Source organism: Lemur catta, chromosome 19 (genome assembly GCF_020740605.2).
Source record: "Lemur catta isolate mLemCat1 chromosome 19, mLemCat1.pri, whole genome shotgun sequence".
NCBI classification, from domain to species: domain Eukaryota; kingdom Metazoa; phylum Chordata; class Mammalia; order Primates; family Lemuridae; genus Lemur; species Lemur catta.
Window position 1 is genome coordinate 23,007,903 of NC_059146.1, and position 14,722 is coordinate 23,022,624.

Genomic DNA, 14,722 nt, shown 5'->3' on the forward strand with positions numbered 1-14,722 from the left:
GGAAAGACTTCCCAAAGGAGGAGCATTTGAGATGTGACTTGACGTATGTGTAGGAGTTTGCCAGTTGAAGGATATTTGCAGCATGAATCATCACTCATTCATTCAACAGGCATTTCTCGGGCCTATCATGCATCAGGCTCTGTGTTGGGCTGTGCTGGGGCCCCAGATCTAACTGGATCTGATGGGGTTCTACTTTGAATGGCCCTCAGCCTGGTGGGGAGACTCACGGGCAGAGACAGTCCCAGCCCAAGGTGACTGCAGTTGGGACAGAGGAGAAAGAGATAGTGGTTAGGAAGAGCTTCCAGCAGCAGGGAAGAATGAAAGGGGTTTTTCCAAGTGAAATGGATGCTGAGCTGGGGCTGGGCTGTGTGGACAGAGAGCAGGGATGAGGCGGAGGGGCAGGGGCAGGAGCCTGGGGCTGGGCACAGGCTGTGGGCAGCAAGGGAGAGTCAGGAGGTGAAAATGGCACCCAGGGGTCTGGCCTATGATGAGGTGGACAGTGGGGCTGGCCCTGAGCTGGAGAGCCCAGGAGGGGGACTGTGCCTTCCAGAAGGCCTTGCTGGGGGCTGCTCACCTGGGCCTGGGCAGTCTGCAGCTCGCGGCCCGCCCGCTCCCTGGCAGCCGCCTCCTCCTCCAGCTGCTCCCGCAGCCCTGTCACCTCAGCCTCCAGGGCTCGCACCCGGGACCCCAAGGCCAGCTTCACCCTGGTCTCCTCCTGCAGCACCTCCTGTAGATGAAGGGGACGATGATGTCAGGTGTGGTTAGGAGGACAAGGAGGGAGGGTAACTAACGGTGGGGTCGCAGGGCGGGCTGGGGTCACCTGAGCGTCGTGCAGCTGGGCTTCCGTGCTGCTGAGCTCCTTGCTCAGCCGGATGGCTTTGGACTCGGCCTCACTTAGTGCCCCAGACACGTTCTCCAGCTCAGCCTGCGGGGAAGGGGGCAGTGGGATGAAGCCTCCAATCTCCTGTCTGCTCCTCAAATCCCTACCACACACGGCTGGTGGGAATATCAATCAGATGGCACCGCTACTGCGGAAAACAGTCTGGCAGCTCCTCAGACGCTTAAACAGAGAGTTTCCATGTGACTTAGCAATTCTGCTCCCAAGTGTGTAACCAAGAGCGATGAAAACACATGTCTATGTAGAAAGTTGTACGGGAATATTCACAGCAGCACTATTCACAATCGCCAAGAAGTGGAAACAACCTAAGCGCCCGTCAACAGACGAATGGATACACAGAATGTTTTACACCCACACAATGGGTATTACTTGGCATAAAAAAGAAAAAACACTGATACGTCCTGCAACATGATGGACCTTGAAAACATGTAAAGTAAGAGGTGGCAGTCACAAAGGCCATATATTGTGATTCCATGGATATGAGATTTCCAGAATAAGAAATCTGTAAAGACGAAAAGTAGGGCAGTGGTTGCCTGGGTGGGGCAGGTGAGAAATTGGGGAATGATGGCTAAAGAGTGTGGGATTTCTTTTTGGGTAATGAAAATGGTCTAAAATTAGATGGTGGTGATGGTTGTACAACTCCGTGAATATACTAAAATCTATTGAATTGTACACTTTAAATGAGTGAATTATATGGGATGTGAGTCATATCTCAGTAAAGCTGTTCCTCACCTTCCCCACCCTCCCCACCCATCCCATATCACCACCACAGTGACCCTGGGTGAGGCTCCTGGCCTCATGGTCTTGGCTGCAGGAAATAAGCAGCTGATATTTCCTTCCTCCTTGACTATTACCTCCATAAGGGCAGGGACCTCATCTGCTTTATTGCCCGCTGTGTCCTCAGGGCCCACAACAGGGCCTGGCCCACAGTAGGCGCTTAATAAATGTGTGTAGGGTGAGAGTCTCAAGTACTTGTGCCTTACCCTCAGCCTCTTACTCTCTCTTTCCAAGGTTCACTTAGGGAACAAGGTTGAGTTCAAATTCTGGCTAGTAGGAAAACTCATCTGAAAACTTGGAAACGGGACAAGATGACCATGTGTCCTTTTGATATCATAAAACAAAACCATCCAGCAAGCCCACTTCAGGTTCACCTCACTCTCTAGGGAATAAAACTCTCTTTCACTTATACTGTGAAGTTATGTGAAGAAGGTTGATATGTTGCAAATGATTTCTGTCCAGTAGAGAAGATGGCCTAAAGCTTACACTTTATTGCTCTATAGGACATTAACCAGTTTTGCCTCTAACTGTGCCATTTCATTTCAGCCTTTTCTCTTTTGCCAATTACATACACACCAGTCTCTCATCTATCTTCTTGAACATTTTTGCCATCCTGCTGGGTCTCTCATTAACATTTTATTTTATTTTACTTTTTTGAGACAGAGTCTCACTCTGTTGGCCGGGCTAGAGTGCTGTGGCATCAGCCTAGCTCCCAGCAACCTCAAACTCCTGGGCTCAAGCAATCCTTTTGCCTCAGCTTCCCAAGTAGCTGGGACTACAGGCATGCACCACCATTCCCAGCTAATTTTTTCTATATATTTTTAGTTGTCCAGCTAACTTCTTTCTATTTTTAGTAGAGATGGGGTCTTGCTCTTGCTTAGGCTGGTCTTGAACTCCTGAGCTCAAACGATCCTCCTGACTCAGCCTCTCTAAGCGCTAGGATTACAGGTGTGAGCTACCATGCCCAGCCTCTCATTAACATTTTAAATAAATCTCTGAGATATATTCAGCATATCTTTGTATGAGAATCATGATTTGAATTTTGAAAATTATATTTTGACCTGGCCCTGGCACTTCCCAGCTGTGTGACTCAAGGTGAGTGACTTCTACCTTTATGAGCCTCAGTTTCCTCATCTCTAAAATGGGGATGACAACAAGACTTACCCCCCACCAAGGGTTCTGTGAAGATTAAATGAAACAATGAACATAATGTGCCTAACTCAATGGCTGACATATACCTGATGCTCGATAAATAGGAACATTTAAAAATTTTTGAGAACTCACTGTGTGCCCAGAACTATACTAAGTGCTTTAGTAAGTATTGGCTCACTGAACTCACACACCAACCCTATAAGGGTAGATATCACTATTATTCCCAGATTATATAAAGGGAAACTGAGGCACAGAAAGGTTAGGCAATTTGTCTAAGATCACAGAGCTACATGTGGTAGAACTGAGATCTGAGCCCAGGCAGGATGGCTCTGTCCAATATGGTAGCCACTAGGCCCGTGTCGCTATTTAAATTTAAACTTAAAATAATTAAAATGAAATAAAAGTAAAAATTCAGTTCCTTAGTTACACTCACCACATTTCGAGTGCTCGGTGCCACACGTGGCTAGTGGACAGCACAAATGCAGAATGTCATGTTACTGAAGAAACCTCTACGGAACAGCTCTGCCTAGAACTCATGCTATCAACCACTAAGCTCTATTTTGATATCACTTTTATTTTTGTAATATGTAAAGTGCTTAGTACAGTGCACCAGGTACCAGGATTCCACTTGGGGAAGACTCCAGTTGTCCTCCCATATCTATTCTTCCCTGTTCCCATTGTGACAGACTAGCAACTGATCATGGCTACAAGCTGGAAACTACATTTCCCAGCCTCCCTTGCAGCTAGCAGTGGTCGTGTGATCATGTTATGGCCAATGGAATGAAAGCAAAGCAACATATGCAAATTATGTGACTCCCTCTCTTTCCGCTTCCCAAGCCAGAGCACAGATGTTTCCACAACCCAGATTTGGCTCTGAAAATAAGGTCAACACCCTTGGGGATGGTGGAGCAACAAGCAGAAGGAAGCTGGGTCTTGAGTGACCTTATAGAGCAGAATGTTCTGCCAGCCTGAACTGTTAACCTTGAGCCTACTTCGTGAGAAGGAATGACATGTCTTATTGAAGCTGATGATTTTGGGGGTCTCTTTGTTATAGCAGCTTAACCTTTACCCTAATTAATACACTATTTTAATCTGGAAATGGAAAACAGTAATGGTGGTTTCTCCTGGAAGAATGGGGAATTAAAAGTCATCCTTCCCTTTGTTCTTTTTGCTTGTTTGTATTCTCAATAATGAACAGGTACAGGTCATTTAGTTAAAAATAGGATAAAACTAAGTTTTAAAAACCACTTTTCTTTGAGTAACCACAGAATGATATTATCCTCTTATAGTTCCACGTAGTCACACTGGGCTCTTCTAATCAAACCCTGAATTACTCAAAGGCAGAAGAGAACAGGGTGGAAAGTGGCAGGGTTAAGAGCATGCCTGGGTTCAAGTTTCAGCTTTGAGTGATCTTAGGCAATCAACTTTACCGCTCTGGGCCTCAGTTTCCTATTGTGTAAAATGGAAACAACATTGGGTCTTTCCTACCAAGAATGTTTGGTATATATTCCCTGCTCACCAAATATTAGCTACTTATGCATGATTATGTTGGAAGACCTTGACAGGACAACAGGGTTGATGTGAACCAAACGGAAGTCCAGAGAGGGCAGGTGTTTCACCCACGGTCACACAGCAGAGACCGGGCCCTGGCTGCCCCACTCACCTGGGCTCGCTGCAGCTTCTCAGCAGCCTCCACTCGTGCCCTCTCCCCATCGCCAGCCCGGCCCTGCACCTCCTGCAGCTGTGACTCCAGGCGACGCCTCCGCTGCTCACCCTCCTGACGGGCAGTCTGCAGGTTGCTCAGTTCCACCCGCAGCTCGGACACCTCGGCCTCCAGGGCCAACCGGGTCTTCTCCCATGCACCTTTGCCCTGGTGGGGAAAGGAGATGAGCAAAGGTTTATCAGGCCTCCCCTCCACCAGGCCAGACACACTCCTGGGCCTCAGGGCCTTTGCACTGGCCGTTCCCTCTGCCTGGAACATACCTCCCCCTGAAACCCAGATGGTTCATACTCCTCACCTCCCTCAGTTTTTCCTCTGATGTCACCTTCTTGTGGAATCTCTCAAGGGCCTCTTTACTTAAAATCACAACCTTCCCAAGTACCTTGATGCCCCTTTTCCTGTTCATCAGGGTCCCACAGCACTTACCACCCCGATAGATATTACAAATGCATTTATATTGTTTACTCTCTGCCTCTCCTGCTAAAACAAGAGCCCCCCAGGGAAGGCAATAGTGGTTGTTTTGTTCACAGTCATTCTTGGAACATAGTATACACTCAATTAATGTTTGCTGAATGAAAGATGGATGGAAGACATGGATGCGTGAGGAAAGAACCCCAGGGAGATGGGCTGGCCTAGAGCCAGCCAGGGCTACCTCCTCCAACCTAGTGTCCCACCCTGCCCTGCCCATGGCCCCTCCCCCCCATCCCCCCTTCCCTGACCTACCCTCCGAGCCTGCTCCAGCTGTTCTGCCAGCTCCCCCAGGGCCTGGCCGTGCCGCTGCCTCAGCTCCTGCACTGCCACCTCGTGGATGCGTGTCTCCTCCTCCAGAGCCTTCTTCAACTCCGTCACCTCCTGTTCCCTCTTGGACCTTTTATTGGAGGAAAGATAGGGAAACAGAATTTCCAGATAGAGGAAGGCGGGGCCTTTGGGGGAGCTGGTTTGCTTCCTTTTTTGTTTCCTCCAAAAATGAGGACCTTACTCTCCAGTCCCCAAGGAACCTGAGCAGTGACGCTGTGGAAGGCTGAGGCATTAAGGGTGAACTCCTACATACCTTTCAAAACCCTATTCAAAAGACCCCTCCTCAGGGAAGTCTTCCTGGACCTCCTCCTCCCATAGACTTGTTTAGGGGCCTTCTCTTGTCACCCACAGTGCCTGTGTCACCCCATCAGAGCACTCCTTGCTTGGGATTGGGCCTGTCCTTGCCGGAATCTTCCTCCTCCAAGACTGGGCGCTCCCAAGGGTAACACCTGGGTCTGACCCATCTCTGTCTCTGGCTTGTTTATTGGATCAATAACAATTGATAAAGGACTAAACCTCTGCGTAGATGGAGACCTCACACCCCGGCCCCTCTTCCCGCCCTGCACGTGCCAGGCTGTGCCGGCCCCAGGCGCCGGCCTCACCGGAGCTCCTGCTGCGCGTTGGTGGAGTCCAGCGTGTCCTCCAGCTCGCCCCGCAGTGCCTCCAGCTCCTCGCTCAGGTCCCGGCGCTGCTTCTCGGCCTTGGCCCTGGCTGCACGCTCGGCCTCCAGGTCTTCCTGGGCCTCAGCCAGGGCTGCCTGCGCCTCCCGCAGGGATTTGAGCATCTGGGCCCGGGCCCCACCCTCGTCTTCTGCCCTGGAGGGGACAAGGACCATGGAGTTGGCACAGGGGCAGGTGAGGTGATTTCTGGGGGCTGAGAGGCCAGACATGAGCTTTGGGGATGGCCAGTCCCAGGTTCAAATCCTGGCTCTGCCATAGGGCATGTGACTCCAGTACTCATAGCCTCAGTTTTCTTAGCTGTAAATGGGAATAATATCAACAGTAACCATAGGTGACACTTACTGAACTCCTGCCACACACAAGCCCTTCACCTGCACTGCCTCATTCACGGCTCCCACTAAATGAAGCTGCTGAGGCCCGGAGTGGGGAAAGTATTTGCCCAGGTCACATGGTCAGTGAGTTGCAGGGCTGGCCAGATCCCTCCTCATAACCCGATGGGACGTGGGTCTTGCCCCTCTGTGCAGTGTCATTGCAAATAGGAGCTGAATTAGGGGGTTCATTGCTCAGGGAGCTGCGCAGGCCTGGCCTGGTGTCATGGTCTATGTGAGACATGACAACCAACACCCCACCCCACAGCGGTCACCGAGAGGACGGCAATAAAAATGATAACTAGAGTGTAAAAGGCCACATGCTGTCCAATTCCACTTTTGTGATATATCCAGAATCAGCAAATCCTGTTTGGACAGAAAGCAGATGAGTGGCTGCCTGGGCTGGGGGGTGGCGGTTAGGGAGTGACTGCTTACTCGGTACAGGGTTTCTTTTTGGGTGAAAATGTCCTGGAACTAGATAGAGGTGATGGCTGCCCAACATTGTGAATGGGCTAAATCCACTGAATTGCATGCTTTAAAATGATTAATTTTGTGTGAATTTCACCTCGATACAAAAAAAAAAATGAAAAATAAATTAACAATAGTAATAAAGAAAAGTAGTAACAAAAAGACCCAGCATTTATTGAGGGATGAGGGTGTGTCAGAGCATTTGATGAACACTTTCTTATTTCATCCCCACACCAACCCTGGGAGTAGGTCTATGATTATGCCCATTGTACAGATGAAGAAACTGAGGCTAGAGAGGTGATGCCGCTTGGGTGAGGTCACATGGCCAGAAAAGGGAGGAGCCAGGATTTGAACCCAGAAGTGAGACTCAAGGATGTATGCTGTTAACCACATACACACACGCACACCACGTAGCACTGGTTCTAGATGCATGCTTTTTCACATTTTAGCCTCTCTGAACTGGAGCTGTGCCTACATAATCAAGGGAGTCTCAGACTGCGTGAAGCACAATGCACAAAAGGCATCTCAGCACCACATCTGGCATACAGTAAGGGCTCAATTATTGCGAAGGAGTGTAGATATAATTATTGTGATTCCTAACACAGCCAGGCCACTTGTCTAATCACAGCTGGTCCAGGGCTATCCGGTGTGGAGCGGCTGAGCACAGAGAGAAGAAGAAAGGGCATTTTCTTGCTCCTGTTGTACACGGAGTATTATGCAAGTTACTGGACACGCAGGGCCTTGTTTCACTTTCCCTGAACCTGGTGGGCCTGGACCTCTTGCTAGCTCCATTGGACAGAAGGAGACACTGAGGCTCAGAGGGGAGGTGGCTTGTCCCCAGTCACTGGGTGAGTGACTCAGGCAGGGTCTGCCCCGCTGGCAGGCCATGTGCCCGTGCTGCTCACCCTCCCAAGCCCATCCCGCCCTGCACCTGGCCAGGGCCGCCTGCAGCTCCTCCTCCTTGCGGCCCAGCTGCCCTCGCAGCTCCTCCGCCCTCTGCTGCTGCTCCACCATCTGCTCCTGCAGCTCCGAGCTCTCCCCGTCCAGGCGCCGCTTCAGCTTCTCCAGCTCCTGGCGGCTCTTCTCCTCCTTCCGCAGGCGGTCTGGGGGCGGCAATGGGGGCCGTGTGCTGGGGCTCCAGACCCACATTCCCAGCAGCTCCACGGAGACCACGGGCCCGGCCACGTGAAAGGCTGAGCTCAGCCTCTACCCCCCCACCTTTTCTTTTGAGACAGTCTCGCTCTGTCACCTGGCTAGAGTGCAGTGTCATCGTCATAGCTCACTGCAGCCTCCAACTCCTAGGCTCAGGCAATCCTCCTGCCTCAGCCTCCCGAGTGGCCAGGACTACAGGCACAAGCCACCATGCCTGGCTAATTTTTCTATTTTGATAGAGATGGGGTCTCGCTCTTGCTCAGGCTGATCTCGAACTCCTGACCTCAAGCGATCCTCCTGCCTTGGCCTCCCAGAGTGCTAGGATCACAGGCATGAGCCACCACGCCCAGCCTTCCTTTCTATTTCTGATTCTAAGTCAATAGCAAGGGATAGGGAGACAAAAGTGTGTCTGAAATGGTTAGTAGGACAGTCAGATGGAGAGACAGTGAGAGCAACCCATGATACCAGGGGAGAGGAAGACTTGGACTTAGAAACACACAAGAACTTAGGAGCTGGGAGGACGCTCAGTCTGCCCTGAGCCTTCTTTCCTATCCCATTTAGCAGACACGGCCACTGAGGCCCCACAGCACAGGGAGCTTGCCTGAGTTCCCCCGCCAGGGGGGGCACAGCGCCCCCAGCCCCCCAGCGGGTGGGTGGTGCTCACCCTCCATGTCTGCGATCGTGGCCTCGTACTTGAGCCGTAGCTTATTGAGGCTCTTGATCTTCTCTTCCTCCTCAGCCGCCTGGGATGAGAACTCGGCCAGACGCTCCTCTAGCAGTTTCCGCTCCTGAGGGAGGGTGGGACGTGGGTGCGGTCAGGGGCAGCCCCTGCTTGACCTGCAGGTCCCGGTGTCACTCTCACCTGGGTCCCTCCTCATCCTTACCCTTCTCTGATGCTCCTCTCATCCCTTCCCTCTTCTTCCTGCTCCCTGGGCTCTATAGACTCATCCCACCCCCACCAGTTCCCACGGTAACTGCAGCGTGTTAACTCCCGCTATTGGAATTATAGCCCTTCATTAACCCATCACACCCCTGGTGGACGTGGAGTTCAAGTTCAATTGATCATTTGCTATTACAAACAATACCATGATGAATGTCCTTACACATCTGCTTCGTTAGTATGTGAATTTCGGACCCCTACTGCTACTCAAAGTATAGTTCACGGACGAGCAGCGTTAGCATGCACTGGGAGCTTTCCAGAAATACAGACACTTGGTTTCCACCCCAGACTGGCTGAATCCGAATCTGCATTTTCACAAACTCCCCACGCGAGTCATGAGCACACTAGAGTTTGAGAAACGTTGGCCTCAAACAGTACTTTTCAGACAGTGTGTGGTTTTGGAATCAATGAAACAGGGTCGCACTATCCTTAAAAAGAATGAAACAGAATGGATGGAAACAGAATAGAAAATATCCGACCAGTATGGCAGCCTAGCTCACTGTTTTCAACTCCTCACTCTCTCCCTGTAATACTATTACACATTTATGCCATTTGTCGGGTTGCTTTGTAGAGTCTTCCACGAAAGTCAGTGGAATGTAAGTCCCTGTCCCATTGATGTTGGCTGTGGCCATGTGACTTATTTTGGCCAACGGAATGCTGGTGGACGTGGTACAAGCAGAGGGTTTGAAAGTGCTCGTGAGGTCTGGCCTGGCCTTTGCATTTCTGACACCATGAAAAGCACAGGTCCTAGGTTGCTGCTGATCCCACAATGTGCCCCAGCCTGGGGCTAAGCCTAGCCTACCCACAGACTCATGGGGAAAATGTTGCTGCTGTAAGCTGCTGGGATTTGGGGGGATGTTTGTTACACAGCATTACTGCCCCAAAGACCTAATACGGGGAGTGAGGGTAAGAAGTGCTTTGCGAAACTCCTGACTCCGTTGTGCATGTGTGTGTGTTTGTACCTACGTTGAGTCTCAGTGTACGATATGTTTACTCATATGCATCAGGGTCAAGCAAGACTGATCTACAATGGTGTATCTGATAGAAGTTTCTGGAATGATGAAAATGTTCTATATCTGCACTGCCCAATACAGTAGCCACTAGCCACAGGTGGCTATTGAACACTTGAGATATGGCTAGTGAGACTGAGGACTTAAATTTTCAATTTCATTTTATGTTAATTATCATTTATTTATTTTTTATTTTTTGAGACAGAGTCTCACTCTTTTGCCTGGGCTACAGTGAGTGCCGTGGCATCAGCCTAGCTCACAGCAACCTCAAACTCCTGGGTTCAAATGATCCTCCTGCCTCAGCCTCCCGAGTAGCTGGGACTACAGGTGCACGCCATGACACCTGGCTAATTTTTCTATTTTTAGTAGAGATACGGTCTCGCTCTTGCCCAGGCTGGTCTCAAACTCCTCAGCTCAAGGGATCCTCCCGAGTTAGCCTCCTAGAGTGCTAGGATTACAGGTGTGAGCCACCGCATCCAGCCTAATGATCATATATTTAAACAGGCACATGCAGCTCGTGGCTATTATATTGCACAGTGTCACACTGGGACACAAACCTAGAAGTGGAATTCCTGGGTTGCTTGAACACCCATCCTCAACTTTATTAGAGATCGCCAAATCACTCTCCAAGGCAGCTGACACAACTTACACTCCACCAGCAGGACAGAAGGACACCAGGGCTCTGTGTCGTCACCGACTCATGGTGTTCTCCAACTTACATATATCTGCTAATGAGCTGCGTATGAAATGTGATTTTAATTCTCGTGTCCCCAATAACTGGTGATCCAGTGTCTATCTTTTCATGCTTTTATTTGCCACTCACTCCTCTAGGGACCTAGTCTTTGTCCATTTCTCTATTGGCCGTTCAGCTCTTGCCTGTTGACTTATACAACACAGATGCCAATTCTTTAGCCATTTGGCTGCTGTTGCCATGGGGGCCCACCACCACTGCAGCCCTTCCCTCTCCCGCGGCTGCCCTTGGCCCTGACCTTGCTCAGCTTGGCGTTCTGGTCCTCCAGCAGCAGCAGGTCCTCCTCAAACTTCTTCAGCTTGGCCTCCGTCGTCACCTTCTCCAGCTGCAGCTTCTGCCGCGCCCCCTCCTCAGCCTCCAGGTGGGTCTCCAGCTCCTGGAGGGGGAGGGGGAAGCAGTGAGGACCCCGAGGCCAGGGACTGGGGGCTGATGGGGCAGGCTGAAGGTAGGGACGGTCCATAGACCCTTGTCCTGAGGCTTGTGCTCAGACAGGTCCACACCCTGGGCGAGGGTGCAAAGGATCAAACCTCACTGGTCTTCCCATTTCATTCATTAGCTCAACAAGCACTTATTGAGTGCCTAATGTATACCAGGCACTGTTTTTGGCACCAAGGATAGATAAAAATCCTTATTCCTTGTGGAAATTTCATTCTTGTGTGTGAGTTGAGGGGGTACGTGTCATAAATAAACATTGTAAACAGATCACATACACGTGGACAGTCCACTACGGCATCACAGGCACATTGGAAATTAAGATTCCATGATATGCGCTGCCTTGCCTTCACATTTGGGACAAGTGGCAGGGCCTCAAATGGCCTAACTGCAAGTCGTCCTACCCACTTTGCTCCCCCAGATGAGGTCCCCTAGCCAATTAACCCTCCCTACCAAGGGGACCAGGCACAGTGTCAACTTATCCCCAAGAAGCGTGTTCCATTTCCCCGACGGCCCGCAGAATTATTGAAACTAGCCAATCACATCTTCCCACAGCGCTCACATCCTCGTGTCCACCTGTCGTTACCACAAAGCCTGTTTCCCATGGCCCATGTGTACACTCTCTGTGCCATCCAGGGCGTGGTGTTTGCCTGTGTGGGCTGCAAGTATTTGTGATATTCAATAAGCTACTGTCAACCTCATCTGTCCGGTGTCAGGTGTCGTGTGTTCAGCATCCCCATAACCCTAGGGCAAGTCCCTCCCTCACCAATGGGGTGAAGTGGATGTGATTAAAACACTACTGGAAATGTGACTGAGGAACTGGATTTTCTCTTGTATTTAATTTGATTTATTTTCAATTTAAAACTTGACACTCTATCACTGGAAGGCTTTTAAGTATGCTTGGAACAACTTGGGTGTGTGAGTCTACTTTTTAAACTGTAGAAGTTAGGAAATAGAAATACAGATTAAGTGCTTCCAGTGAAAATTTAGCATCTGAATTGAGACACGATATAGTGTAAAATACACACTGGATTTTGAAGGGGAACCAAGAGAGGGCAGCCTGCCTGTGAATGAGGCCAGGACGTGGAGAGAGAGACAGTACTGGGGATATCACTTGAACGCCTGGATCCAGCCATACCTGAAGTTCATGAATTTTAGAGTCTACCATTATTTGAACAAAAACATATTCTTTTTGCTTAAGTCATTTAGAACAGTTTTCTGAAAATTCATGATCCAAAAAGACATGGTGTGTAGAAGTAAAGGTAGGTAAGGTAGACGGAAGGGCCCTGGGGGTGTCCTGGTGAGCATGTGGGGGGCCAGACCTGTATGTGCTGCTGCAGCCTCTTCTTCTCAGTTTGCAGCTGTCGGCTGCACTCCTCCTCCTCGCCCATGCGAGCCTCCAGCTCCGACACCACCAGCTCCAGCTCCTGCTTGCGGGCTGCCAGCCGCTCCCGTGTCTCCTCCGCCTCTGCACACAGTTCTGCCTCTGCCCGCAATTGCTCTGCCAGGCGGGTGCGCTCCTCTTCCAGCTGGGGCGGGGGTGGGAGGTCAGCAGTCAGAAGGCAGGGTTCTCAGGGCGCCCCTCAATGGAGCACCACGTCCTTCCTGCCCCTGAACTTGCTTTGCCCCCACACCTCTGGGGCAGGAGTGAGGGGTGGGACACACAGTCCCCCAACCTGCTCCTCTGCAAGTCCCCATCTCAGGATGACCCCACATCTTCCTAGTCACTGAGTCAGACTCCTGGGTGCCTTCCTAGTCACCTCCAAGAACCCAGCCCTGTCCCTCCCTGGCCCCAACTCTGTCCCCAGAAGGGTCAGACCTGGACTCTCTCCAGCCTCCTCCCCCACCCACCCAGCCTCCAGCCTCTCCTCTCCTAGTCCAGTTTCCAAATAACCCTGGGGAGTCTTTCTACCATCTCACATTTCATTTAATACTCCTATGCCTAGAAATTCAACCAGAGGAAGTAACTCAGGAAAAGCCAACAGAAAAATGTTCAAGAAGGGAGTTTGCTCCACCATTGTTTTAAGTTAGCTAAAATACTGGAAATAGCCAAAAGTCCACCACCTACGTACTACAGCCCTGCCACAGCCCGGTCCCCACCCTGCCCCCAAATCCCACAGCCCAGCCCCTGAGCATCCTGGCTCTGCAGGACTCCTCCACCCCTACCTGACCCATACTCTGGCTGCATCCCCAGGGCCCCACCCGTATCAAACAGTCCCAACCCCTGCCTGGGCCCCAGTATAGCTTGGCTCTACCCCCACCCTGCAACGGGCTAGCTCAGCCAGAAGCCCCGCCCCTGACACCCTGGCTCCACCCAAGGCCCCGCCCCTGCATGCTCTGGCCCCACCCTCACCCACATGGCCCCGCCCCTCACCTGGGCCACGCGGCCCTGGAGCTCGCCCACTTCACGGGCGCTCTGCTGCTGCAACTCCTGCACTTTCTGCAGCTCCTGGGCTCGCGCCTGCAGCACCTCGTCCTGCCGCGTCACCTGCAGCAGTGGCTTCACCTGGAGAAAGGTGACGGGTGGTGGAATGGCTGGCTCCTGACTTGGGGGGCCGCCTGGCCCAGAGGCTAAGACCTCACACTCCCAGTGGGGCCTGAGTGCTGGGGTTCAAATCCCAACTCCTCCACCTACTAGTTGTGTGGCTTCGCCTTGACAACAGTCCCAGCTTCCCAGGGTTTTCAAATTAAACGGCTTACCACTTGTAAAGAGCCTAGAACAGTGACAGGTACACTGCAAGCTCCACTAAATACGTTATTTTTTTTTTCCTTTTTGTTAAAGGGACCCTCTGCATCTAAGATATACTGTGGCTGCTGCTATGCTGTGAGGCAGTGCTTTTAATTAATTGTTATTAATTTTATTTTATTTTATTGCCATAGAGACTTTCTTTCCTATTTGTGGGACAGTGTTTCTGAAGGCTCTTTGTCCAGGGTCCTCAGTGAGAGATGCACTTTCCATGCTGTGGTTCAGGCTGGAGTGACAGGGACACACAAATACCTGAAGCAAACGTGTCACAAAACCACCCTCCCCCTTGCTAAGAAGTGGAATCCGCTCTGACAATTTCCGATCTGTCGTTTTCTGTACAACTCGGCTTGCTGCTTTTCTGCTCTGCCTACTTCTGTGTCTATTCTATTAGCCCTTTTCTGCCCTAATTCATGGCATTTGCCACAGGTGTGGCTTTATGTTTCTTTGTGGGATTCATATATTGATGCCTGTCCAGCCACGCCCCACCCTCAACCTCCTCCTCCCCCAAGACCTAGGGGAGGCAAATTTTTTCTTCAAGGGCCAGCTGGGATGTGTTTGGGACTTTGCAGGCCACACTGCCTCTGGTTCCCTGCTCTACTCAGCGCTTGTAATGCAAACATAGCTGCAGACAATCCACCCTGAACCAACGGGCTTTTACAAAAACAGCCGCCTGGCCCGTGGGCCACAGTGTGCCAACTCCTGTCCTGGACTGTGGGCTCCGTGGCAGCAGGACCTAGTCTGTTTTCATTCACCATTTATTGCCAGCCTCTATAAAAGGTCTTGGCACCTTGTAGGTGCTCAATTAACACTGGCTGAGGGGCTTCAGGCTG

General features: G+C 51.0%; 1 protein-coding gene across 6 annotated transcripts in view; it reads right to left on the minus strand.

Moving 5' to 3' along the window:
- MYH14 (myosin heavy chain 14) overlaps nucleotides 1-14,722 on the minus strand; it is a 78,038-nt gene that overhangs the window by 23,190 nt on the left and 40,126 nt on the right. For all 6 annotated transcript variants that reach the window (XM_045531080.1, XM_045531081.1, XM_045531084.1 and 3 more), the window contains 10 exons: nucleotides 13,521-13,652; nucleotides 12,469-12,675; nucleotides 10,953-11,090; nucleotides 8,678-8,801; nucleotides 7,793-7,964; nucleotides 5,948-6,160; nucleotides 5,271-5,415; nucleotides 4,491-4,697; nucleotides 821-925; nucleotides 575-727 (listed from right to left, as the gene is read on the minus strand). In XM_045531080.1, the coding sequence (XP_045387036.1) occupies nucleotides 575-727; nucleotides 821-925; nucleotides 4,491-4,697; nucleotides 5,271-5,415; nucleotides 5,948-6,160; nucleotides 7,793-7,964; nucleotides 8,678-8,801; nucleotides 10,953-11,090; nucleotides 12,469-12,675; nucleotides 13,521-13,652 (1,596 nt within the window). The remainder of the gene's footprint in view (nucleotides 1-574; nucleotides 728-820; nucleotides 926-4,490; nucleotides 4,698-5,270; nucleotides 5,416-5,947; nucleotides 6,161-7,792; nucleotides 7,965-8,677; nucleotides 8,802-10,952; nucleotides 11,091-12,468; nucleotides 12,676-13,520; nucleotides 13,653-14,722) is intronic.